The sequence below is a fragment of the Pseudopipra pipra genome, chromosome 8, assembly GCF_036250125.1.
Source record: "Pseudopipra pipra isolate bDixPip1 chromosome 8, bDixPip1.hap1, whole genome shotgun sequence".
NCBI lineage: Eukaryota > Metazoa > Chordata > Aves > Passeriformes > Pipridae > Pseudopipra > Pseudopipra pipra.
In genome coordinates, this window is record NC_087556.1 from 11,697,523 (window position 1) to 11,724,944 (window position 27,422).

The 27,422-nt window shown below is 39.0% G+C and overlaps 1 protein-coding gene across 2 annotated transcripts in view; it reads right to left on the minus strand.

The window, feature by feature from the left end:
* Positions 1-704: 704 nt before the first annotated feature.
* CSGALNACT2 (chondroitin sulfate N-acetylgalactosaminyltransferase 2) overlaps positions 705-27,422 on the minus strand; it is a 33,751-nt gene continuing 7,033 nt past the window's right edge. The window contains exons 1-8 of one of the 2 annotated variants that reach the window (XM_064662546.1): positions 22,492-22,864; positions 16,920-18,167; positions 9,390-9,606; positions 8,749-8,850; positions 7,022-7,200; positions 5,356-5,450; positions 3,831-3,912; positions 705-2,690 (exon numbers count right to left, since the gene is read on the minus strand). In XM_064662546.1, the coding sequence (XP_064518616.1) occupies positions 2,398-2,690; positions 3,831-3,912; positions 5,356-5,450; positions 7,022-7,200; positions 8,749-8,850; positions 9,390-9,606; positions 16,920-17,577 (1,626 nt within the window). In that variant the 5' untranslated portion in view covers positions 17,578-18,167; positions 22,492-22,864 and the 3' untranslated portion in view covers positions 705-2,397. Of the gene's footprint in view, positions 2,691-3,830; positions 3,913-5,355; positions 5,451-7,021; positions 7,201-8,748; positions 8,851-9,389; positions 9,607-16,919; positions 18,168-22,491; positions 22,865-27,422 lie in introns of those variants that run through there. The other variant, XM_064662545.1, reaches the window with a different exon arrangement.

Genomic DNA, 27,422 nt, shown 5'->3' on the forward strand with positions numbered 1-27,422 from the left:
ACACTCAGCTCCAGACCTGCTCAACTGCCTTCCAGCATCAACACCACAGACCGTTTTTGATCACACAGATGTGGACAACTGACACTGTTCTCCCTCCCGGTTGCTGATAAGCACAACCACCCAGTGGAAAACAGCAGAACATGAGAGATCTGGCTATCAGCATCAGCAGTCTGCTGTTTCCAAAACATGAGAATTGGAACAACTGGAGCCTTCTGAAGTAGCATCTGAGTGCCAAGAGCTGAGGTGCAGCAACGCAGTGCACTGCCTCAATATCCATTTCAGTGCATGTCAACTGTGCTGGTGTCGGTGAGAGGCATTTTTTGATGCTTGTTCTTGTGCAGCAGAGCCAGGACAGCAGTAGCAGCTGAAATTTTAGAGGCTGGAATCTCAGGAGAATGCCCCATCTGTATCTTTACCTCAAGTCATATTACAAATGTATTTAATCTTTTCCTTACTGGTACCTTATAATGTTTGTAACCATCCAGATATCGAAGTAAGATAACATCTGTTATAAGTTTAAGTTGTCTGAGGAACGAAGTCTGCACTTGCATATCCAGTCTGGGTAGATGACTTGAGATGCAATTTTGCTCAATTTTGAGCTGGCTGAACTTCTCACTGCAAATATTATTATTTGAATCCAGTGTGTTAACAGCCTTGTAAAATATTATTGTAAAAACTTATTTCAAAGAAAGAGCTTAAAACAATTTCTAAAATGCAGAAATTCCATTTATTATGTTGAGAATATCAACTGCAAGAAGTCTTGCAATGCATTCTCTTCACTTTAAGTACAATACAGTACACTTGTTCTCCACAATAAGTTACATAAAGGCAAATTTTATGTACATATAAAAAGGATCAGTGCCCAGAACTATTCGCACAGCATATCTGCTATTCAGAAATCAACCATTTAAATCTTTAGTTGCCTTCAAAATTCTTGAGCAAACTAAATTCATAAACAGATCTTAATTACCTGGTTTGAGAAGGGTTTTCAACTAATACCTAAATTCAGTGGAGACCACACAAATGGTTTAACCACTGAATCAGCATTCTCAGCATTCATTCCATAAACAAATGTATTAAAAATGAGGCATGCCATATGACATCATATAAGACAACATGAGAGAAATGATGTGACTGTATGTTTATGCATCCCAAAATACCCAAAAGGGAAGTAGCAAAGTAGTAGTGCCATTGTACAAGGCACTCTAATGAGACCACAACATAATTCCGCTTATGCATGCTCAAAAAAAACAACCAAGCAAATAAAAAAAAAAAGGAAAAGAATCCCCAACTCCCTAAAACATCCTCCAACTGAAAAAATGAAGAATAAGGCTACTAGTATAATGAGTGGAATGGAGAGCATTGTATAAAGAAAGACTGTAATAGCACTTGCTTTTTCAGTCACTGAAACAACTAAGAGTATATGACTGCCTTACAAAAGCATGACATGAAAATGCCCAAAAGAGAATGCAAAAATAATATTGGCATAATAGCAAACAGGCCTCTAATAAATTTGTATGGGAATGAAAAGATGGTTCCTCAACTTAAAGGATGAGACACATAGGCAGGGCCTTTGAATAAGGAGGAGTGGGGCCGAAAATATTTAAACAAACAAGTTTAATAGCATAGCTCAGTTTAGAGAAGGGATTCTGTGATGTGGCATCTAGTGTGGGAAAAGACCAGACCCAGAAACTTGCAACTGGAACATTCCCAACTCTTCTGATCCATCACAGAGTTAAGAAGGTGGTGTCTCCTTTGCAGTGTGAAGTTACATTATATGCTCTAAAATTCCACTTAAAAGGATTTTCATTCCCCACTCCCCGGAATTATTCTGTATTCAACCATGTTAATGTCTGTTAATAACAGCAAATGCAGCACCAAGCCCTTGCTGTGAAATCCGCCCCCGAACAGCTGGTGTACTGGTCAGCATGTCCATGTTCCTTTCATGGTGAGATTATTTTCCACACCTTTCTCTTGTTTCTATAATGGAGTACAAGTACAGTATCCTTCTGAAGTCACAGTGCAGTGAGCCATACAGACTGAAAATACTCAAAGACACAAAAGATTATTTCATTTAATTCTTAAAATAATGCAAATATAAGAACTGAAATGTACCACATGGAAAAGTGTTGAATTGTACATTCTACAGATTCTTCCAATCGATACTGAAGACACTTTCCTTGAACTACATATACTTTCCAATTCATCTGAGGTGCTTGAACTTGCAAGAAATGTAGGTAACAGCGTAACAGTCAAAGAATTACTTGGAAAACAAAAACCCTTTAAACTCTTCTTCACTGAAAAAGAGAGGCACTGCATTTGTAAGCTGAATTAAGGCTGTAAAATGATGCTGGTTCACTGTGAATTTGAAGTCATCAAATGTCACAGGGGTGACATTTAACCTACTGCTTCGCTGTTAGTCCTGTAAGCCTGCTTACGGAGGTGAGTCTCGATCTCCTCCCTGAACACCAGCATCCCAAGGTGCGAGTGAGAGGCCTCGTTCATGGCTTTGGACTGGATGCACATGCGATACTGCTCCGGAGTGAGTTCGTCTGCACAATGCTTCTCGTGCCAGAGGTGAAAGAGACCAGGGACTGGCGTCCTGATCACAATGAGGTCACCATGCAAGTACTTTCTGTAAAGGTGAACATCCTCACCGCCCCAGCCTTTCACTTCCAAGTCAAAACCCCCTGTAAAAATAATATCAGAAAATGTTATTGGGGTGCACAGGTTCAACATTAGGCAAAAAGAACAACACTTCGTGTGTAGCGTTACTAGATCTGGTACAACATACCAGAAATTCTGGAGCAATTAACTAAGTTTTCTATGCCAAAGCATGCCAATCTGAGGGAGAGGAGCTTCAAGAATACCACATCCTTGGTGGTAGAAACTGCCCAGGACACAGATCTGGTGACTTCAGAAACTCTCTTAGAACAGTGTCTCCAAATTGCATTATGCATGACATCCCGTGTGACAGCTGCAGAACACTGTAGGCAAAAATCACTGGCTATGCTTTTGGGTTATATTTAGGAAGCATAATGGATTTTAGCAGCTGGAGAATGAAGCTGTTATGCACCATATGAGAAATCCTCTCTAAAAATACCAGCAATTACTCCATAGGTCACAACTGAAAAAGCTGGAATAAGGAAAGGAACATGTTTCACCATTTTAAGTTCTCTTGCTTCTCTAGGACCACAGTGAAGATTGACCCAGCTCTTGTACAATCTCAAAACTCCAGAATTATCAAGTCTTTGTTTGGCATATACCATACATGTGACAGTGTGACTGCTACTAGAAATCAGTCTGTATCCAAGCCATTGTACAGCATGTAGGGCTATATCATTACATCTTCTAGCAGACTATCTTCAAGACAGTCTTCCACATTTAAGCACACCAGGCTGTTCTCAGTTTTAAGAGCATGCCACAAGAGGGGGGCCAAAGCACACTGCTAAAGCCTCGAACAACTGTATTCAACTGCTCCAGGTTGTTTAAAGAAAGAATTTGAATGCTTCTTGCTTATGTTAGTGGTTTACTTATGTTTCTTAAACTTGATTAATTTGCTTCAGAGAGACACAACCAATATTTTTAGAAGTTCCAGAGTGAAATGTTTCTACTAAAACTATCATGACTTTTAACAAAACACTCATCAGATGGGACAACAAAATCTACAAAACCAAATTTAATCTCATTGGTCAAACTTATCAAGCAAGTCTGACTGCTGGGCTTGGGAAAATAATACAAGGAATAAATACATTACTTTCCTGCCATTAGATAAGACCAGAGAATTAATTTTTAAACACACAATGTTTTTCTTTACAGTTTCATCTTACCAACAGTCAGAAAGTCCGTCCGATATTGACAAGTCATCCCAAAGCCAAAATCTCGCCAGAAACCAGAATCCTTCTTGTGCACCTGCAATTTTAAAACAGTATAATTTTGAAATGTAAAATACATCGAAGGAGGTACATTGCACTTGGTTTTGTAAAAACCTCAGCTCTTCCAGTCATTTGCTCAGTGCAGGATAGAGCATAATAGCACTTCTAGTCATGCACTGATGTGGGCTTCCTAATGACCTGCTGATCACTTCACCCTTTGCCTTCCAATTCCAAATATTTATCCTCACTGCAGTTTCCATGTTTAACTTTCTGCCACACCACCTCTATTTTCTATGTATCTGCCCAGACCAAGCAGTAAATTACAGGTAGTCTATTGCTAAACCATCTGTTCCCAATACCCCAATTCCTCACTGTTTTCTAAGGCCACATTTTTCTCTTCTTGATCTGATACAACCAGAAAAGTAAGCTTTGTGATTGAAGTCAGCAACCATAATATTGTTCAGTTCAAAAAAGTGAACAGCAGAGCTGTCAGGCAGAGGCTCACTCCTCTCTCAGCTGTGACTACCTGAGGCCATATGCAAAAGCTTCCCCTCCACCTTTCTGTGGGATCCTTCCAAACAACAGAGGGAACGATTATTATTATTATTATGTTTTCCTTTTAATACAGCTGTCCTCTGTAACACTCTCTCCTTTCCCTCCAAACCAGTCCCTCTCAGAAGTCTCAGCTGCAAGACCCAATTTTATCTATGCAGTCTCTTCAAAGAGAGTCAGGCTGGACACTGACCACTGCCATTCCATCAAGGAAAAAAAAGACCCAGAAATACAATAATTCCTTCTTTCTGCTGAACCCCAAGTTATTCTTAAACCTATTTTCTTGAATGTTTGCAGGGTTTGTTTATTATCTTGACTACAAGCTTCCCTAGAAGCAGTGTCTCATTTCAAAAGCAAGATAAATTGGCAATATAACAGATGTTGGATCAGATAAAGGTAAAAAAACATCTGCATAGAATACAGCTGTCCAGAACAAGAAAAAGCAACTGACTGAACATCTCAGCCCACCTCAAGCTACATGGCACACTTCGTGCAACTACCATTTGTTAGTTGGCAAAGAGAATCAATACTGAGGAAATCTTATCATTCAGAAGTTTTTTGCATTTCACCAATTCTTTGTTTGCTGGAACACAAGAAAGTTGCTGCCATGTCATGTCACCATCCTCCTAAAATACTGGCTTTCCAAGCCAGAATAAGTAACAGATCATAAGCAACAGATCAGCACTACCAACTACATTTGATTAATAGCAATTATTTTTTTTTAAACTAGGCAGAACTCCAGGTTTATCTGAATTTTGTACCGTTTGATAAGCTTCTCTTCCAAGTGCTTTGCCCATAATGGAGAATGGTGTTTAGATATGCACTGCCAAAGGTCATAAGATATCCCAAACAAACTATTAAGTTACACTTAATTTTGTTTTAATACAAAGCACACCTAATTCTACCCAGATTAAATCACGCTGCTTACCAATTGCTGCTCCACAGGGGGTGGTAGATCTTGGTTGGCATAGACAATAGCAGGATTGTAAAGGCTGAATACTACAGGATAAAAAACCTTTTTCCCTGCAAGTCAAAAGGTAGTTGTTACTCACTGTGGGCATGCATTCTGAAGGCAAGAGGAAACTAGAGATGTTCTTTTTATCTAAAATATTACCTATTAGCCACCTAGTGAAAACAAACACAAGGACTAGCTGCTAGGATTTCCCACTTAAGCAGCCCATAACATCTACTGGGGCAAGGCCCACAGGATTCAAAAATATATGTACACATATTTATATATACACTATTGGTCTATACTAACATATTGTATACACAAAAAATATTATACATCTCAGTACCACATCAGATGACACTGAAAACTACCTGCAATAACAGTATGCAGTAAAATTAAAGATAACCAAGTTTAAGTAACACCTTGCATTGCTGAAGTTTTATGAGTTTGCCTGTTTCCACAAACATGTAAAAGCAGGTATATCCAGGACATCCTGCAAGGGCATTGAGCATCATAAGCATCCTGATTATGCTGACACCACCAGTTCTATGTCTATTACAGAAGCCAGATAAATATTTATCACAAACATCTTGCATCGCCAGTGCAAAGGTATTGACAACAGTCCACAGGAATATTCAGTACTCTGATCTCAGCATGAACTCTGAATGTCTGAGAAGCATTTTCAGATCTCACTTGAAGCAAAGGTCAAAAACTGCCAGTATGAATTGTTAAGCAGTCTCTAGAACTCCCTTCTTTGTTAAAGCTCATGAGACGCTCCTATTCAAAATTTTCCATGTATTTATACAATTTGTTTCATGAAGAGCAGAGACAGAATTGAAAGAAAAAGCAAGAAACAGAATCCAAATATCTGGCTTATAGAGGATTTTCTTGCTTGTTTATTATGTGAATAAAAAGTATCTATTCATTCCAAATTGGCATTTGGAGAAAATGGTTTCTGGCTGCAACAAGTCTAGAATAAAAGTAAGCATTAAAAAAGAACCCAAACACATATTTGACAGGAGAAAGTCTTAAGTAGCATGCTTGTTAATTCAAGAAAGCTTATCCATCTTGGCAGAAGTCTGTAAAACAAGCAAGCCTCATACAAACTTGTGAAAAATAGTCAGACAATTTCAGAGCTTGGGATGTAAATGTGGAACATTAGCTCACTCTCTGTGAGGAGCACATTGTAGCTGTACTGAAAACTATTCATATGTGATGTGCCTTGGCCATACACAATGCAAGAAGACATAAAACAAAGATATTTCAGTACAACAAAAATTATCTTCCACTGTAGAGCATTACACTGAGTTTTGTTACACAGATTTACATGCAGTGTAATCATTAAAACAATTAAACTGTCTAGCTTCCTTTTAGACAACGAAATCTTAAGAAAATGTGGAAATTGTAAATGTTGTACAAAAAAGACCATGTGTTCTTAAAACAAGCCACACTAAGGCACAAGTTATTTCTCAGCCTAAATACTATTGCCTTTTGTGCACAGAGTGTGCTTCATTTTCCAAGGTGTGTGGTTATTATTATGTAAGCTCCACAACTCAGGTTAGTTTTCCATATGCTCAGCACAGATCAGTTAAGTCAAACAAGGTGACAAAGACTCCACTACAGCAACAGCAAGGGAACATACCGGGCTCCGCATTTAAGCGACAACTGTTGAGGAACTCAGCTGTGAAATAAACATCAACATCACAGAAGAACATCAGGACTTCGCCCTTTTCCCAGGCTCTGGCACCCATGTCAAGTCCTCGGCCTCTGTTAAATTCCTCATTCAGAGAGACAAGCGTGTAATTGTGGAAGTCAGTTTCTCTACAAGAAAAACAGAGCCAAACCCAAAATAAATCCATGGGGAGGGGCAGAGGGACTATTTATACTTTTTCAGCATTTTACAGTGATTTCGTTCAGGAAATACAAAGAAAAAAACACCAACAAACAGTTATATCCTCAGAATGAGAAAAGAAAGTATCTGTTCCACTTAGTTGTCTATTTTAAGTTCAGACATTGTAAAAAGATAGACCTCAGTCTTACTTCATAACTTCACATTTAATCATTCAGACAGATTAAAAGGCAACTGACATGAATTAAACTGCTCTCTAGAATTACAATGTCATCTAAAATTTTTCCCCACAAACTAAGAAGTCCTGACTAAAAGAGCAATATCTCTGTCCACCAGTTCATACAGGAAGACAAACACAAAGCCAGAGTCCTGACACCTCCAAACTCAAGAGGCCAAGGCCACCTATGTGGCAATGCCACCATAACACAGTCAGTTTGCTTCTCCTCACTGTTTCATACCAGTAGCACACATGCCTGTAAGTCACAGCAGTAGAGGGAAGGAGCTGCAAAAGAAAACTGGAAATACACCCAGGAACATCTTCAAGCAAAGTTAAGTGTCTACTTCAGAGGGCAATGCTTGAAGAGAACAGAGTGAAGATACTCAAGAGTAGCACCACTGAGAAGATACAGATCTAGATAAATGCCCAGTGAGTTTGCAGCACTGTATCTGACTCAGTGCTCTGAGGGGCACATGTCACAGGGAGCAGGGCAGGCAGCAGAGCGGCCTCAGAGATGGAGGGGTCCAGCACATGGCAAGCTAGGGGCCAGGGAGGCTTTGCAGGAGAAAGGCAGAAACTCTTCTCTCTTCCTAGAAGACACCTGTGCACACCAGGTCAACTGGCTGCCTCATGTTAAAAGCTGGTAACACAATAGCCTAAGTATATGTCATTGAGCAGAGCCCTGGCCAGCACTGGGAGACAGGGTTTAAATGAGAGCTCAGCTTATTTTTGGCTAAAAAGGGTAACAGGCTTCCAGCTCAGGGATGAGCACAAGAGCTCAGGTAGTGAAGAAGCCCCTTGGCTAGAGGGTTACAGACACTCTTACGTAATTCACTGAGACAGCCACGATGAAACTGTGCTTAAAATCTGTTTACAGCATAGGGTAAGTATAGGCCTACTTAGACTACATTTCTTTTCCTAATCACAACAAAAATTGTTCCTCCAGTGAAATAACTATTGAAAAGTATATCCCAGTTCCAAAGAACTTAGACCCTGATCAATCTGTTAGCATGACTGAATATCCACTACAAAAAGCACCCCTCTTGTTTTCTGGACTGTCAGATAGAAACCTCATAGTCTTTTCTGGCCTATAACTTGATTTTTAATAGTCTTCAGGAGACTCTTGCTATCTAAGGTGTAAAATGCCAACCAAAAATAGCATGGTGCAAATAAAGGTTAGTTTTCCTAGTAACCTGTAATGGAGTATAAACTTATTATTTTTATTTTTTCACTCTTTTTAAAAACCATTTTAAATGCCAATCAATACTGTTTGTATTGACTGATGTTGGATCGACACACTTACCTGGCTACGGATTCCAGGATGCTTTGTACTTCCGATAGCCCATCTTGTCCAAAATAGACCACTGTGAGGTGAACACGCTTATCCTGATGAATGCACACATCCCTAGAAGCACAAAGATAAGATGATATTAATAACGACTTGCAACACAACAGAAACTTCAGGTATTTAAAAAAGCTATTGCATTAAGAAGTATTCGCAGATTCAAGTGTTCCAATCAGGCACCAAATAGCTTCAAAAAAAACCCAAGGAAACACTTTTTCCCCTCTTCTTTCCCCATGTTTCCCATTTGAATAAGAAGGTTCCAATACTGTGTGTCACATTCCAATACCTTATTTTGTAAACAAGCGCTCTACAACTGATGTAAATACAAAAATTATGTTCAAGATCACCTGTGTCCAGGTTCACAATGACCCTGGCACTTGGTCTAAAAGGAGTTTGTTTTGCTGCAATTTGAGAATCATTTTAGAAGGAAATGTTTTCTCCATACAGTAGGCTCAATCACAAACATCCCAAGGCAGTTGCACACAATGTTGGAATCATTAGTTCTGTTGCAAATCAACCAGAACAGGAATTCAGTTTGAAAAGGAAACAAAACACTGAAAATCAGCAATACAGCTCACTATATAATCTCATGCACCTACCTAAAGTTTTGCATAAATTGTGCAAATGCCTCAGTTCTTCCAGCAAGAGGAACAATAATGTTAATAATGGATCTAGAAATATCGACCGTTTCACTCTTCACTTTCATGAGGGGTCCAAAAGGTCGGAACAAGGTGACATGCCTGTACTCCATGCCATCCATCTTCTTATAAAACAGCTCATACTGTGTCCCCTTATCTCTTTCTGTACGATAGTAACCTGAAGAATAAGTCACACAAGTAATTTGTACAGTCAAAGATCCCAGCAATTGTATTTCAAAAATACTGAATTTTCCTAAGAGCTGAAGAAGGAGGGGCAAAGCTTCTGGGTTTCTCCTAAAAACAAAAAAATAAAAAGTATACAAACCATTATCAATCACAATCACCCTTCTACCTTTCAGATCAGATCTGAGAAACAACCCCAAACAAACTCCAGCTTCCCCTGCTTCTTAGAGACAACAGGTTTTATGGTCCTATGCCCACTTTTTATGCAGAATTAGAGTTGGACCTTCCCAAAAAAGGGAATTCAGCTATTTGCTATGGAAAAGGATGGCTGAAATCTAATATTGCCTGCTTTTAAGCCCTTCAGTAAAAATCTTGCCCTGAGCTAGACCACAGTAAAAGCTGAGATCATCTGGCCAGCAATCAACACAACACAAGCTGAGGGCAGAACAAATGACAATAACTTGCTTGACAAAGCCTGCAAAATCTGACATGTGGTATCTAAAAAAATGAAAATTTGTGTGATAATGCTGGAATGCTTTAAAATTGTTTTCACTGCTGACCACTAGCTAGTGCTTTCCATCTGATAAATAAGTTGGTGCTTTAATACAGTCACGGTCCTCTAAGGACATAGGCATAAGTTTTCTATGTGGCTGTAACACTTAGAAAACAATGCCAGTCCTCCAGAAACAGAACTATCTGTTGAGAGATATTTTACTCCTGATGGGTAGGAAAAGTCTGTCCCATGCAGAACACGGTCCTTTCATTTAAGGACCATTAAGGAAGCAAATTAACCAATAGCCTCTCTAATTTTACACCACAAAGGAAAAGACCAACGTTCATCTGTGGTTTTGACTAAACTAAGCTCTATGTTGCTAATTCCACATCTATACTACCCTGAAAGGACGACAGGAAGAATCCTTCAACAAAACTGCCCTATGTTGATCCCACCTCTGCTCTCCTCTCTCACCAGCAAAGAAAAGCTGTATTATAAAGAAGAGCCACGAGCCACACTATGAACCAAACAAATACCAGTTGAAGTAGCCACACAGAAAATTGAGAAAGTTATGAAGACCCCCAAGTGCAAAAAATACCTCTGCCCTTACATGATGTAACCAGTGAATTTCCATTCACTTGGCTGGCCTGAAATGTCCCTTCTACAAGTCAGCCTTCACAGCAGCTGAAATCCTCCAGCCCCACACCCAGAAAGCAGGTGGTGGTGGGGCAAAGAATAGATGAGCCATGCTGGTGATACAAAGGGCTCTCTTTCCTGCTCAGTATTGATATTGCCTTTGTTGTTGTTTTTTTCAACTGAAATCAACATGGGTATGTGAAGGTAACAGCCCTCCAAATTGGAGCAGCTTGGTTTTGACTGTCTTGGGAACTAGAAAGAACTGATGACAGAATTTTGTATCTCTCCCTATCCTCAAACAAGTATTCTCTGCCTGACATTACCTTCTCATTCAATACAAGAAGCAAGGCAGTGTGCATACCACCTTGCCCTAACTTTTTTCTCTATATCCCAGGCTCCCTTTACAAAGAGTCCTTTCCCTAAATCTACCTAACTCCCTCTGTGTTCCTCTGCTCCTGTGTCCACCCCCGAAGCAAACCCAGTTTTGTTCACTGATATCCCCTCCTTATGTCACTGATATCCCCTCTTTTACATCAAGCTCCTTATTCCCCTCCAATACTCAGCTCCATAATCCACTCCTTGTGGATAAGCACGTGCACTGGCAGACCTGATGGGAAATGTGGATGAGCACCACAGAGGGTCTGTGGGAGACAGGGTGTAGCAGAACAAGTTGGTGCCATCTCACTGGAAGTTAATGGTGACTAAATCTAACTTTTCCACAGAGATCCTTTTTACCCTCAGAACAAAGTCCTACAATGCTCTCTTTGAAGAGACAGAAATCCGTTTATACTTTTGTCAACATAGAGCTGCATTAAGTATGCACCACATTCTAATGCTCAGTTTCAAATCAGTGTTAATTACAAGTCCTGGAAACCATGTTTCAAACAATGAAAGTCAGAAAGATTTTCAATCCCCATCAATCCTTTTCCACCTCAACCCTCTGTGCTGAGTAGACCAGCACTGAAGCTTGAAAACAGCATCCTGGTTATTGGAACAGCTGATGCACCACAATGCTTGCACATTGTGCTCTCATGTAATATTCAGCAAATACTTTGTGCCAGTACTCCTATGTAAATTAACATTCAGTATTGTATATTAAATTCTTTTCTATAGTATCCAATAGCTGTTTACAGATAAAAATACCATTTACAACATAAGCGAAGTTTTTAAAAAGCATGTCATCTGCTTATCTTTAATCAAAGGATAAGCCTAGATGTCAGCCTAGAATAGAATGTTGTAATACAGACTAAAAATTTCTATATTAGACATAAAAAAAATGCTGCTGTAACTTCATAAGGACCTTAATATGCAAATTCGAATTTGCAACATTCAATTGTTGGAATATGAGATTATAAACTTTTTAATCTCAACATGCCACTAGCACCACACTTCCTTTAAACAGTAATTCTCCTTGCTATGAGCTAACCTCTGTTGGTAATCTTCTATGAATACTTCCGTGGAATTAAAGCTTCTATACATGTAAACCAGAATTGAGAACAGCCAGAAAAAGAACTCACATCTGGTTTACCTCTTAGCATATTCAGGTTTTTAACACCTGGGACTGACTCATGTAATAAAACCTGTTATCTCACCTTCCAACTAGCATACACTGGCTGCCATCCAAAATAGAACTCCATAAGTAAAGACTGAAAAAGCAGTAGAAATAATTTAACAGCTGCTATTCCTGGTCCATGAAGTTTTACTCCCTTTGCAGAAGTTCTGTTTCTCACCAAACAAATTAAACATATGAATACTGGGTATCAGTTACTACCAAAGCCAAAAAGCTGTTCTTCTATTGCCTTGAAGAAGGTGTTTGGTCTACGAATTGAAGACCTATCTCTTTGTTGGTGTGTATTACAATTCTCCACTGAAGTTCTCAGGACACTGGCCAGTTTCTGCTCTTATGCAGCACACACTAGAGGGGCTGTGTGCATGACAAACAGTCCAGACTGTTCTGTGGGTGTCAAGGACTTTGGAAGAGTTTTGACTTCAAGCTTGCAGCATGGGAATAAAGAATTTTTCCACGCCAAGGATGGGTGGGAAGTTGTCTCTTTAGATTCAGACCTAAAGAAAAAGTTTCTGGCCTTTGCCTAGTTCCAAATGGAAACACAGAAGCAAGAGAAATGGACCCAAACGGCAGCACTGCTAAACATCCAATAACAAGACCTTTATTAGACGTTAGCTAATTGATAAGTAGCTTCTGAAAATATGCTAATGCTTCTGTTTTCCAAAGGTTAATTTAAAATGGAAGCGCTTCTTAATCTCTTAATAAAGTAAGACAGTTACCCTGATAAATGTAACCCAAATAAACCAATTACACTGATAGTGAAGTACAGATGTCCATGAAGGCTCCTCAGTGAGTTCTGTATCACTATTAAAGACAATGTCACAGGGTTCTGGAGAAAGGGAACAGATAGAGGTAATATTATTATGGTCCTCTCATCTTAATTACCCTACAGTTCTCAATGTTATCAAATACTGATATAAAAAAAAAAAATCTATTTTTAATCAAGGACTATCTTTGAGTGTGCAGTTCAGCAAATAGGTTCATTGTTTATAATCCTAAATCCATCCATTTTTGAAAATATGTAAAATTGCATCTTTTATCCTCTCTAGGGATACTCTTCATCTACGGGGAATAGAATACTTCTGTTTTTCATACATTTAGATCTAATGGAAATACTAAGAAAACAACTTCAAAGTGTTTCTCAAACAGCAACCACAAAATAAGACCTTTTTCAGGTCAGATTTTTGTTCTGCTAATATTAGAATTCTGGAAGTTTCATTATGGGTTGCAGCAAAGCAAAACAGGTGATGATGCAGCAAACAGAAGAAACTTGCTGTTTTTCTCTTCATCAGCAGAGCAAGACAATTGAGCTTTGTGAAGAATAATTTGGAGCTTTCAGAAAATATCTTTGTAGTTGCAATGTATACTTAAAAGTCTTTTCTTTTTTCCTGGTGTTATTGCTCACCAATAGCCATGATGTGGCTGTGGCAGCTCTGCCTAATAACAACTGCAATACAGATTTGGGTCATCACTTTGCCTTGCAACTAAAAAAATAACATCAGTTTGGAAAACACTTGAACAGATTGCTCCCTATCATGCATAGAGCTTCCCTTCAACATTGGTAGAAGACAGAACATCTTAACGTGGAGACCACAAAGGCTCAGCATGCAGCAAAGATGTTGCACGAACAGTTAATTTAAGGACAAAGAGCAAAAATACAGAGTGACAACAAAGTTAGCCAGCATGTATTTTGAAGTTTTTTGGCCTACACAGTGCACAGTGTTAGAGTAATAAAAATCAGTCGATTCAGACTACCATGTGTATTATTGACTAATTAAGTCTATTTTTTCAGAAAAAAGTTTGTTTCTGAAGTTTCCATTTATAAAATAGAAGGCAGAGTCATTTTAAATTCAAGTTCTTCATATTTGTTGTCTCCAGTTACTCCAATATAGATGAATCCTAAAACACAGTAAGAAAAGAAGTTCTTGATTCTTTTTCAAATGAAGTGAGTGCTACTTTACTGACTGGGCAGAGGCAACATAAATACTGGGGAAGAACTGCAGACATATTCAGCAGAGATTAAAAGATACCATTAGGTAAAACCGTCTTTAAGAAAAGATACTCTAAATTTAAAGAGTCACCAAATTCTCTAAAGTAGAGAGTACCTGAAAGTACATATCACAGAAGATTACATAGTTCAAAGTTTAGTCGAACTGTTTCACAAGTCTAGGAAAAAAGCTGACATAAATCCCAGAAGCAAACTTTTACTTGCATGAAAATTTAGCCTGTTGAGGTAAGAAGCTACAACACCCCTAGAATAAAAATACCTGTTTCTCATTTAGCTTGAACTTATGGCACAGTTTTGGTAAATTTGTATGTATTAGTTCTGAGAAAAAAAATTCTATAAGCCAGAACAAACCAAAATCAGTTTATCTATACTGAGCATAAAATATGATGGTAATGTATTAACTAATGCAGGACCATGTTTTTCCTTTTGTCCCAGAACCAAGAAACAAATAAATCTGCACACCAAGTTTCTCAGCCTCCAGGCTTCAAACACACAATACTCTAGTTTTAGTCCCAAACCACTTATTACAAAATAATCTATTACCAACTGAAGAGGACACAGAACTTATCTATTTTCACTGAAGACAACTTTAAAAAACTATTTCTCTAAATGAGCAATGCTAATCCAGCAAAAATTTAGATGTGCTCTTAGGACAGCTACAGGACCTGTTCTGACTTCAGTAGATACACCAAGCTTATTATGAAACTTAAACCTACCCATTTATGACAGCTTAAGGGAGCAATATTTTCTAAATAGAAAGGCATCAGCTTTCCAATGGACTTCCATGAAACAGGGATGAACAAATTGACAGTGGAGGTGGAGTGCCAGAGCCCACCCACAGGGTGGCAGGGCAAGGGACCTGCAGGTACCACTACTGACTGGTTCCATTTCTCACCCACAGGTTTTGGAACAACAAGGGGGGTGGGGGGAAAGGTGTTAATATTCAGAAGCAGCCTTGTTTTTGCTGGCTAAGTTAGCCAGTAGTATTTGCACATTAAAAAACCACAGAATGCCCACGCAAGCCAGAACTTCTGTCTGAAAAAAGATACCAATAGATATAGGTATCACTATGGTTAGTTGCTAACACACCCACATACAGCATAGAATACTTTTCTTTCCCTATAGTTCCTGTAACTCTGTGTTTGAAGTGATTGTCTTTACAGCAAAAGAAAATTAGTTTGATTTCCAGAAACAATTATTAATATACTGGTGAGAACAGAGGCAGAGGTATATAGTTCTAAGGTCCTAAAGCTACTTGTTTTCTTGAAGGTCTGTTAATAAAGGCAGTACACTAGAAAATCAACAGCCATTTCAGTCATGGTAAAATAAAAATCCACTAGAATATAAGCATTATTTAAAAAAGCAGCTGAGTACTTAATGCAGAAATAAAGCAATTAAAAGACTGCAAGAATTACTACCTCCAGACAAAAAAATATGGGTTTAAATGAGAACTGTACTAAGAGCCTGACACTGTGCTGGCTGTGTTACACAGACCCAGCTGAGAGGACTCCACACCCTACCCCACCTTTTGGAATGAACAACAGTACTTGCAGAAAACTTTAAACACAGTAGCTGTGAAAAGCAGAGACTTTTTGCACTACAGACCAATTACATCATCCGAGACTGAAAGAACCAATTATTTCAAGGCCAACAGTACCTTTGTCCAACATTTGCTAAACAGCACAGACATCAGCACTGCTGAGATCCAGAGTCCCTTTTACAGTAATGGTCTTTTAACATGGTCCACCTTTGGATATTTTATGGCAGCATGAACTGCATTTAATACCATAAGTATAAAGAACAGGAACTAGGGCATTTTTTGGTAATGCTTATCTCCATCAGCACGAGACTGTACCTTGAAAGAGACCTTCTACAGGATTTGTCACTAATGAACCTTTTAAGGGTTGAAAGCTTAACTGCTACATATGCTTTCATAATATGTGTTCTGTTATCAAACTCAGAAGCACTGAGACAAAATTGAAGAGAGAGCAAGAAAACACTTCAAGACTGCAAAACTTAATGGAGCCCAAAACTGGTATACCATGAAAGGTCTATTCAGGACACCAAGTTCTTCAGCTGACATGACCAGAACACATTAGCCTTTCAATGCTCTCTCTCCAATGAGTATGCCAACCCTCTTAAGAGAGTCAAAAGCCTGAATATTAACTAAAAGTGGCATACAGATGAGTGAAGAAAAACCCTGTAGCTTCATATTAGATTGCTTAAATACTCTGAAACAAGAAGCAATTTCTCCCTCTCGCTGACACCAGTTTCACTGGAACTCTCAGGTTATTTAATACCATAAGCAGTTGTGTCACACTGACTTTAGCTACAATCTATTAATACCTCATCATTTTAAACAGATACAGCTTCCCCTGTACAATTCTTGAGGTGAGCCCTTCTCCTGAAATGCATTTCTTACTCCCTACTCAAAACACAATACAATGAAGCAATAATATTCCCATCATTAGAAATAATGGTTCTTACTGTGTAATTACTGTTCAAGACTCTATTAAAGTAGGTAAAAAATCCAGAAGTACAAACACCATTAGATGCCTGTTGTGACATTCTGTTAACGGGCTGGAAAGTATGTAATAAACATACCTTCTATAAAATCATTTTCACCATACAGCTGCCTCTCTCCTACTCCATCGTCTTCATCTTGTCCATCTTCTTCATCTGGATTATTGATAACTTCTAGGCCAGCCTCGATAACTTCCACCAATTCATCTCGTTTATCCTTTCTAACGGGTTTCTCTTCTGGATGCCGAGTGAGCCCCATTTCCAACTGGAACACTTTCATGGATGTAAAGCTTTCAAAAGGAATGACGCCATATTCACTAGGCAGTTTGGCCCCCATGCTCACCTCAGCTTTGTCAATCTGGGAATGAAGAAACTCTAGGAGATCATTGGATGTTTGTTCTTTGGTGCCCTGGTAGTTCATACCATTGACCTTTGGGCTCTTTTTTTCCTGCAGGGACTTCAATTTATCACTCATTTCCTGAAGCTCTTGCTTTAACTGGGCGATCTGACGTTTCAGACTGGTAGCTCGGTTTTGATAATGCTCTTCTTGTTCCTGCAAGAGAGCTTGGTAATATTCTTTACCCATGTTTTCACCTACAACACCAGGTAAAGATCCATTACCATCCGTTTGCGGAGCACACTCGAGCAAATACATGAGCAAGACTAAACTGAACAGTAAAGCAATACCCACTAAGAGCCAACGAGTCCTGGCTTGAATTACTAAGCCTCTTCTGGGCATTCTTATATTATTTCTGTTTCCAATCCTAAAAGATGACTTATTTGCTCACGCTTTCCAGGGAACATCACCCCAGACATCAAATCTTAGAAAGAGAAGGAAAGTACAACTGCAATAGCTACTACAAGTTCTGGTAACATAGCTGATGAGCAGTTTTCAACCTTTGCCTTAATCAGGTGTCATTGCAGAGATGTAAAACTGAAGTTCCTATGTCATCCATAACCATCAACTGTAAGCCTGGTTGACGCCATACAGTTTGCTCAGGATTTCCTACCCCAAACAAAAAAAACCTGCAAAAAGGGAGGAAGATGGAAGACACCAGCAAGGAGTCATATTTCCATTTCCTAATTCAGTCCTATTTGAAGGAGTTTAGCCTATTTCAAGTTCTTTGAGGAAAGTCTGCAAAAGTAATTTTATAGGCTTTGAACAGACAGCAATTTTTTTCCCCCACTATGTGTGAGAGCAGTCTGCAGTTTAGTAACAGTGATTTTCATTGGCTAGTCTTGCTTCTCCTCTGGCACTTGAGTACTTTATTCCACTTCCCCTCCTTTCCTTGGAATATGTGGTTTGAATCAGCAAAATGAAGACAGAACCTAGAATTAAAAGAAAGGTGCATATTAGAACTACATAGCAGGCAGTCATTTGGAAAACACATGAACAAAGTTGGAATACATGGATGGATGCAAAGGACTGCTGGTGGAAGGGGTGAGAAAATGAGAAAGAAAACATTACTTTTTCCTTTACATTACCCGTAAGTGACTCCCTTTGACATAATGTCTGGAAAATAATAATATGGACAGTATAATGAAATGCATTTGTCACATAGCTAGGTAAAGCAGTAAAGGTTATTCCAGTTTCATCATGTTTTGTTTTAATTCTCCCATTCCTTCTTAGTTCTTTTGTTTTGTTTTACTCTGTGGGAGGGAAAAAACCACCAACAAACCCACTCCATATCCTTCCTACTACTCTAAACTCAAAAAAAAAAAAAAAAACCTCCAAGAACTATTTTTGAAGCAGCAGAAGCTTACAATTTCTTTTGCTTTTACTTAAAGTAAATATCTTTCAGGGTGTAACTATTCACTCATGAATTGTAGATTTAAATATCAAAGCTTACAGAAACAGCATTTCAGATTAAGTCAAATTCAACAGAAATTAAAATTCAAACCCCTATTCCTGATTGATGAAAGGGAGCCTCATATTATCCATTCATTAACATTTCCATCTTTTGATATAGTTAGACTAGTGTGAAGAGGCATTAACTACTTGCACTCTTACACCACTGACCAAACCAGCCTGGAGAAAAAGACCAGAGAAGGAGACCAGAGTTATGCAAGAGGGGAATATCAAAAATCCTACTCAGCAATGACAGTCAGCTTAACATTTAATGGGCCTCTTCAGTGACAGCATAAAAAGCCAAGAAGTAGGCTCAATGCATGTTAGTTTAGTTTTAACATTAATAAAATACTTTCAGTTAAAATTTGCTTGTATAAAATAAGTGAAACTCATTAAAATATATCTAGGGCTATACATCCATTTCAGCTGTGTTGTGCAGTTACGGTTTGGGGGAAGTTCTGAGACTTCCTGTTTAGTTTCAGTACACTTATGAGACTAGAAAAAAATTACCCACTCCAATACTCGTTATATATGGGTTGGACAGACTTATCTAGCCCTGCCAGCAGCCACAAAGCCTGTCTTCCTCTGACCTTGCAAGTCAGTCAGGATGCCACGATGCACTCCATGTGTTTACAACCAACACCTTGCAGTGTGGCTCCCCAGTTATGTCTTTGTGACTCTTCTCCTCTCCCTTTGGCTTCCAGCATCAGGATACTACTTTAGTGAGAATCGGGTACCCCCATCAGTGGTATCATGATATTCAGTATCCTCATTTGCAAGAAAGCTTCAATTACAAGCCCTGAAAGATTAAGTGATTTATTCATACCACCAACAGCAGTGTCTGTGATAGCTGACCCTAAGTTTGCAGGCATGTCAGGCACACTAAGTTTGGTAACAGCTGAACACCTTGGAGTTGTTCAGCTCAAGTCTACAGGACTGCTTAAAGCATTTTTTAGTATCTCTAGTGCTAAAGTCTCTTTTAATGAATAATTTAGATAGATTACATAGGAATTCTTAATACAGCAGCTTAAAGGCAGTAGTTACCTGAAACTGATGCTTTTTGAACTCACAGAAAAACCACTAGAAACTTCGATAGAAAATAAATAACAGTCTTATCAATTGAATACTAGATAACATCATTCCAAGTAAAAATAAGGCTGAAGTTAGTCACTCCTTATTGTACAAACACAACATTATATAAATGCAAATTAAGTACCCATAAAGAGTGATCAACACCAGATGTATCCTCAGACTACTGACCACCATCCAGATGTGGTGAATCAAGGGAGACAGAAGAAACAACAATCTACAGGATAAAGCCAGTTCACAGAAACCACGCAATATCACCCCAAGATTTCTTTAGTAGAAAGATGACTACATGATGGTTTTTTACATTTCTTACTGAATTCTTGTTCTGTTAGACTGCAAGAGGTGAAGCCACAATTAATAGCATAAAGAATCATAACTTTCTTTAAACCTCAATAAATGCTAGACTGTACTAAACTCACTCCATGCAGAAGCTGGCACATCTTCAATCAGTAAAGGCATATGGAAAAGTGATCAAACCACCTGACTTACATGAAACATCAATAAATCTCATTCCAACTATTTTAACTGTTGTTAACCGATAAATAGATACCCCTGCAGTTGGGACATTAGTCTCCCTGGCCTTTGTATTCAGTTCTTGCTCTACCAATAAATTGCCCTATGTTCAACTTCGATGAGTCACTAGATTTCTTTAGGTCTCATTCATGTCTTAGAAGCAAGTGACAACAGATCTCCTGCCGTGGTGTCAAGAGAACACAATGTACCAGGAGATTAAGATTCCCTCAGGCAATAGAAGGGGCAGCAAGGGAATAACTCTGTTCTTCATAACTTTATTAACTGTGGCCAAACATACATTATCATGGTAAGCATGGATTAAGGAAGTCAAAACGCCTCCACGGGGACTCACTGCTGGCTCCGCATCACCAATGCAAGAACAAAAGCTTAGGAATATCTGCACATTTCTGAGCCTTCCCACTGGCACTTCACCTGTTTACATTACAGGGCTGTTTGGTAGAGGGGTGCTTGGGGAAGAGATACAATAAGCCCTTTCTGAAGCATTAAGAACTACACATGGTGGGCTGTAAACAGCTCACTGGTCCTTTTCCTTCTAGGCTCTAATTATTCCTTCATTAGCAGAAACCCTTTATCTAGAGGGCTAGTGACAATCTTATTAACCAGACAGCCTTTTTACACAGAGATAGTCATTGCTTATTTATGTTTGACCATTTTCATGCAACACCATAAAGAGCAGGCATTTTTCCTGCTACAGCTTCCCAGCGGCCTTTAAAGGCAAGGAATGTTCGTGCAACCACTTATGTTGAATATTAAAATTTCAAATTGCACATGGAGAGCTGAGTGGGTAAGCTAGCTTGCTAAAGCTGTGGGGACTGAGCCAATTTGAACAACTTTTTTTTCTCCCTTCAGTATTACTTCTGCTGAGAAGAGTCATCATAAAGGAGTCAGACACAGATTTCATCTCGCATACTCCAAGGAGTGAGTGAAGCCAGCAAGAATATTCCCTCTTATCAGAAAAGGAGGGTTTATGAGAACTCTATTTCGATAGCCTTTCTTTTCAGAAAAAGCCCTATTTTTGCATATTTACAACTCAAATTTGACATGAATTAGGTCTGGCACAGCACTATTTTAGGAATTCCAGTAACTACTCCCAGGCTGTAGAATAGGATTACAAGAAAAAACAGGCTGTGAAACCCCAGAAAGAGCAAAAGCACACAGGATCCCAAGAATAAACAGGCTGTGAAACCCCAGAATGAGCAAAAGCACATGGGATCCCAAGAATCCCAATAGGGAAATTAACTGTGTTACATGGTACATTCTGAAGTTTACAAAAAAGAGCAATAAGATTACCTGGAAGTAAGTAATCATGCAGAAGTCCCCAGAATTTAAGTGTTGAAAGATTAAGTTCAAAAATTTTAAATTGCACATGATGATATTTCACTTTATTTCAATTCTTTAGAACAAGTATATTTATAGTAGCCTCTATGATCTCTGAAGAATGAGACATCTCAGGCTTATACAATGCTTATAAAGATCTGCAAGCTTTCCAGAGGCAACTGGTTGTTAATTCTTTCTGGATTTCCAGGGCCTTATGTATATTCAACTATGGAAATGTTTCTGTTCCTTACAAAAGAGCTCATTGATTCTCTAAGCACAAGGGAATAGACCAGCATGCTAAGTGAAAATGCTTTTAAATTTTTTTTTTATTGTATTAGCATTCTGTTTTGGTTCCTTGTTGCAAAGGATGAGTACATCTTTCTAAAGAGGGGAAACATTCACACTTAAAGCAGTGACCTAATTCAGTATGCACTTGGCTTCATGCCAGACTGTATGGACATTCCTTGTGTGAGCATGCTTTACTTTAGACATGTCCTTTTCACTCAGCATGCCCTAGATGGTCATTGTTTAGCTGCTTATGAAATTCCAGCTGATAGTTATTTTATTGTTCATAATTTCACCCAGATGCCACAGATATTCACTGTCTTAAGCCTCCTCCACACACACATTCTTCTCTTCTTGGCAAGTTATACAATGAAAACACAAGGTCTAATCTCATCCCTTGAATATTCCCTTCTTATTCTGAAGAAGAGTGTCACTGAAAACAGAATAGCTTATGAATGTTGGAGAAACACAGCACACAGTTATTTTCTCACTTGCTGAAACCAACACAAAGCAAGTGGGGCGTCTGGTCTCGCAGACAATCTTTGCATAAACCCTAGAGTGAGAAACCTCAAACCATACCTTAAATACACAGAAACACATCATCTCTGCTTAGACAGTCTGCTGAGATATAGCCTGAGAAGAGACAAAGACATTTTTCAGGATTTTATTATACAGTTCTAGTCAAACAAGTACCAAAGTCAGATTTTTCAGCTGTTGGGAAGAAAAGCAAAGAGAAAAACATATCCACAAGCAGAATTAAGGGCCAAAGTTCTCACCTTCCATAGAGAACTACTCTTTACTCTAGAATCTCACCCTCACTGGACTGACTGTAAAAAACATCTTTTTATCACAGTTCTGCCATCTGATTTACTTTCAGCCACATCTCTGCCTCACAAGCACACATGTACACACACGTGCACTGCTGGACAGGAGAAAAGTTGAAAGCCACAATCCATTTATGGAAAGATAACCTACATTCAACAAAACCAGCAGAAAAATGAAAATAATCACAAAATATTTTAGACCTTACCAGTTTAATATTAAATTCTGAAGAATCTGAATTTTGTGCTTATACACATTGCAACCACTGCCCACAATATCAGGCACATGCAGCAGCTCATTTTCAAGCTTTTTAAAGTTTACAACACAACACAATGTTCCAATTTATCACCACATACCAGTTTAGTTGGTAAGCACTGAACTTCAACTTTGCTACTCACGTTACCTGTTTGACACTAAAGTGAACTTTTCTTCCAGCTACCTCTTATGATTTTCATCAATGTCCTCATGTCCTCCTTTGTATCTTCCCAGCATTCCCATTCTATGGCATAGTACCTTGGCATGCTCACACAGTCAATACTGTATAGGACCAAACCTGCAAGAGCACATGTCAGCACTCTGCAACAAGTCAGAGCAACTTCTGCAGAAAGTTATTCTTCCAACCACTGCAGCTCTAAACCAGAAGCCCAAGAGTTAAATAAGACCCAAAACAATGAGAGAGCTGTCTGGGGAGACTAGGAGTCAGAATCAGCTCTCCATCACATCTAACTCAACCCCAAAATCTGTGATCCTTAGTTCTTGTAATCTTATCAGCTCCACTTGGTTGATGAAAACGAAAAATGCATTGTGCACATGTCTGTCAGTCACACAGCAGACTCCAAGCAGCATCAGAGAGGCAGCTGTGTTTGTCACTGCACCCAGCCCCACCTGGCTGCTCAGCAGCCAACAGCAGGGGAATGCTGAGCTAGCAGGTTAGCACTGCTCCTATTCACTCACTTTGGGGCTTTTGTGTCTCCCTCTGCTTTCTTTGTTAGAAACTCCCACTGGTAAACACTGCCAAAGCCAGAGTCCCACGGGGGGGCAGGGGGACAACGATGACTGCACACTGATCATCTCACTTCATTTTTAATTAAGGATGTGGGGAAAAAACCCCACCACACAGTGGTGAACTGTACACATTAGGAACAGCCCATGATGAATTATAAAGTGCTCAAGCATATCAGCAATAGGTAGCTTCAGACATTTGTTTAATTCCTAAATGGGAAGGAATAAAACTTATGCCTTTGGCACAGGGACCATAGTAGTACTCATAGTACAGTAGGAAAAAGTAGTTTAGGTATGGGAACCACAGGAAAAAGTTACTTCAGTGATGGGTACAACAATCACAGGATTTATTACTCAAAAATAATATTCCTCATGCAAATGGCTTATTTTACAAAAAGCAACACTGTGGGTTTGTCAGCAGAAATGCTGTGCTCCAAAATAAAATTAAGACCAAACCTCCACAAGTTTCCACTGTCACATTAGAGACTCCAGTATACCGGGTAAGATATACAGCGTTTCTTATCTCCCTTGTTTCATACAATAAATCAACTAATTCTCTATACTAGGAAGAGATTTAATCAATAATAAATCCTGCCTTTTCCAAGGACCAGATTCTGTTAATTAATTACAGCTTTTCAGGAGATGCAACTGAAGCAACACAGTTTATAGTAACCTTGAAAACACAGAAACATAGAAAAGAGTAGGGTTTAATTCTAACAGTGGTGTTCAATCATCCTAAAAATCAAGTCTGTCTAGGCTTGGCCTATGAAAAACAGTCAAGCGGGTCTCGCTCTTTACAGCCTTCCCAAGCCCTCTCTTGCAATTTCTGCCTCAGTTTCAGGTTCCCTGGAATGTGGTTTTACAATAGCAACACAGACCATCAGGGCTGTGTGAAGGATCCATCCCGCTCCTGCACCACATTCCTTCCCCACCCCATGTGCGTGACCAAACAATACATCAGCATGCCAAGCTGACAGAATAGGAAATAATATGGGGTTTATTGTTTCTGTTCTCAGAGATACCAAACAGAAGGTGGTATCCAACAACCTAGAAGTGATGGTATTTTTGCCATGACAATCCCTGAAAAAAAGCAGGCATGCTGTCATCCTCAAATGAAGGAAACATTAACTCTACTGAAACGGTTTAAATGCAATTCTTTAATAATCTACTGTGAAATAACAAGGAAAAAACCCGACCTTTTGCTGAAGCAGTTTTATCTCCTGTAAGTGAGAAAAGCAAGCAAGTTATCACTTGTCTTGGCATTTGTTGTTCCAAAACAAAACTAAATCCATTACACAGTTAAGTGGACAACTGAAAGAACAGCGTTATTCACATTATTTACCTTATACCTAATCCAAAGTAAGCAATGAGCTTATGAATAGGAGCTCTGCTTTGGCTTCAACGAAACCAGAGCATGTCCATTTGTCTGGAAACTGCTGAATTAAAATTGGAACTTGAAACCCAAACGGCTACACCTGAACTACACTGGTCAGTATTATCCCATTTCAGATAAGGCCAGGAAATAAAAGTAAACTCACAGTCACTTTACTGTTTGTATGAAGAGCGACATCTTCTTGGCAAGAAAAGCTACCTAAAATGTCCTAGGTAGGACCAGCTGAAGTAGTTCTGTTTGCTTGCTTGCTTGTTTTAAAATTCTATTGAATAGCTATCATGAAAGGCTCACTACCTTCAGCTTCCACACGATAAATAATTTTTCTATTTTACGCACGTTTTCCTACAGTTATTTAGCTTGTGGGTTTCTGCACTGCTGAAGGTGCTATTCCTCTTTTTAAATTTGGCAAGAAAACCACAAACTCTACATTTGGAGAAGCATGTCTTCTTCCTCTTATTGAAAGGGAATTGAAGGAACAGCAGTATTACACGACTAAGCTTATTGTGCCTACTCTGTTGGTTGCTAAAGTTCAACCTAGAACTGAGAACAGAAGTACAAGTAGCTACTTCAGTACAATTATCAGGGAAGCTCTTTCTCCTAGTATTCCTAACATCTTGTAAGTAATGCTGTTTTTCACATGAGCATTAGGCAAAAACCCAGCCTACTTTTACCACATGTTAAGCCCTTATTAACAACACAGTCTCCATGAGGGACTGCATAAATTATCTGGGCAACTAACGTGGGAGCGAGGTGGTTCCCAGTCCAGGGCACAACACCTGAGCAACTGCACCCAGCTGATGGCAGCACTCAGGTCTGCTCACTGAGGGGTGGTAGAACCTCCAAACAGCACTTGTAACACTGCACACCCAACCCAGGGCAAAAGGTCTGCTGTGGAGGACAGCTTAGAGCAAGACGAAATCCCAGTTCTTACAGCAACTGTTGCTTATCTTCAAGGATGCACAATAGTCTCCATCAGAGCACATGCTGCAAAATGTTGCTCTTGTCCTTTCAGTATGACAGCAACAGCTGCAGCAAGAGGCAGAAATTAAACTTAGGATGGCCAGCAGTCTTCCAAAAGACAATGCTGTAGTAGGGCTTTTTTGCACAGGAAAACAGCCTGCTTTAGAAGGACAGAAAAAACAGTTACATTTAGAAATCATCACCTTGAATCAAAGGGAACAAGAAAAGGTGAAATATTCTTTAGACATCCAAAGTGTCTAAAAACTTAAAAGGTTCCTGCTAAATCTTTCCCCCATATGAGATGAACATGCTCCAGCAAATGAAATAGAACACTAAAAGGTAACTGGTGATCCCAGCTTGGGCACAGAATACCTACATTTTCACTGATGCCATGTTCTGTTCATTAAAAACAAACACTAAGAATGATTGCAATTGTCCACTATGGTTTGGTTAACAGGCAAAGCCAAAGAGGTGAGAATAATGTGGCTGTCTTGCAACTGCTTCACCTAAATTCCACATCTAAGTATGTTCTCAGAATTAAGCTGTCTTCTGTTTTCTCACATCTATCATCGAGTTCTCTATGTATGGAGACTGAGATAACATAGTTACTGTTCCCTTAAGCATAGTGAAAATATAAATGCCAATCTAAGTAAAAACTCGTGTGCTGTTTTTAAAGGATAATTGTTATTCAAGTTCATACATGGAACCAGTGGAAGATTTCCCACTGTGGGAGGTAAGGATCCAGTTTCCTTATACTGTAAAGCAAACCTGAAAATGCTGTAGAGCAAAACAGATTCCCTTTGAGGCCCTCGAAGGGACCCAGCAGGTGGTTATCACAGAGATTTCTTTTCTTTTTACCCTATGAAAAGAAGAGAGAATCCTTACCCAGAGTGTTCTTTCTAAGAATTGCCCAGCTAATTAAGTAATTACCCAATATTTGAAAAAAACTGTTTGAGACTTAATCCTGTGAAGGAGTTAATTTTACTATGGTAAGAGTGATAATGTTTTCAAGGATGTAACAATCCAGACTATGATGCAGCTGTAGCAGTTGAAGTGAAAATACAGAGAACATAAATTCTCAAGTGCCTCCAACTTTCTTTAAAAGACTTTCAAAGATCTATTAACATCTGATTTAAATTGAATTAAAAAAAAGTTTCACTGGACAACTGAGTACCACAGCAAATTCTCACTGAAATTATGATTTATTGCCAAATATTTTGGGGGGAGGGTACCTTGGACCAGGGAATATTTGCAAAAAAATCTCTTTGTGGCAAGTTTGAAGAGCAGTAAGACTCCTGAAGTGACCACTGGAAGACATTTCTGTGCATTCTGT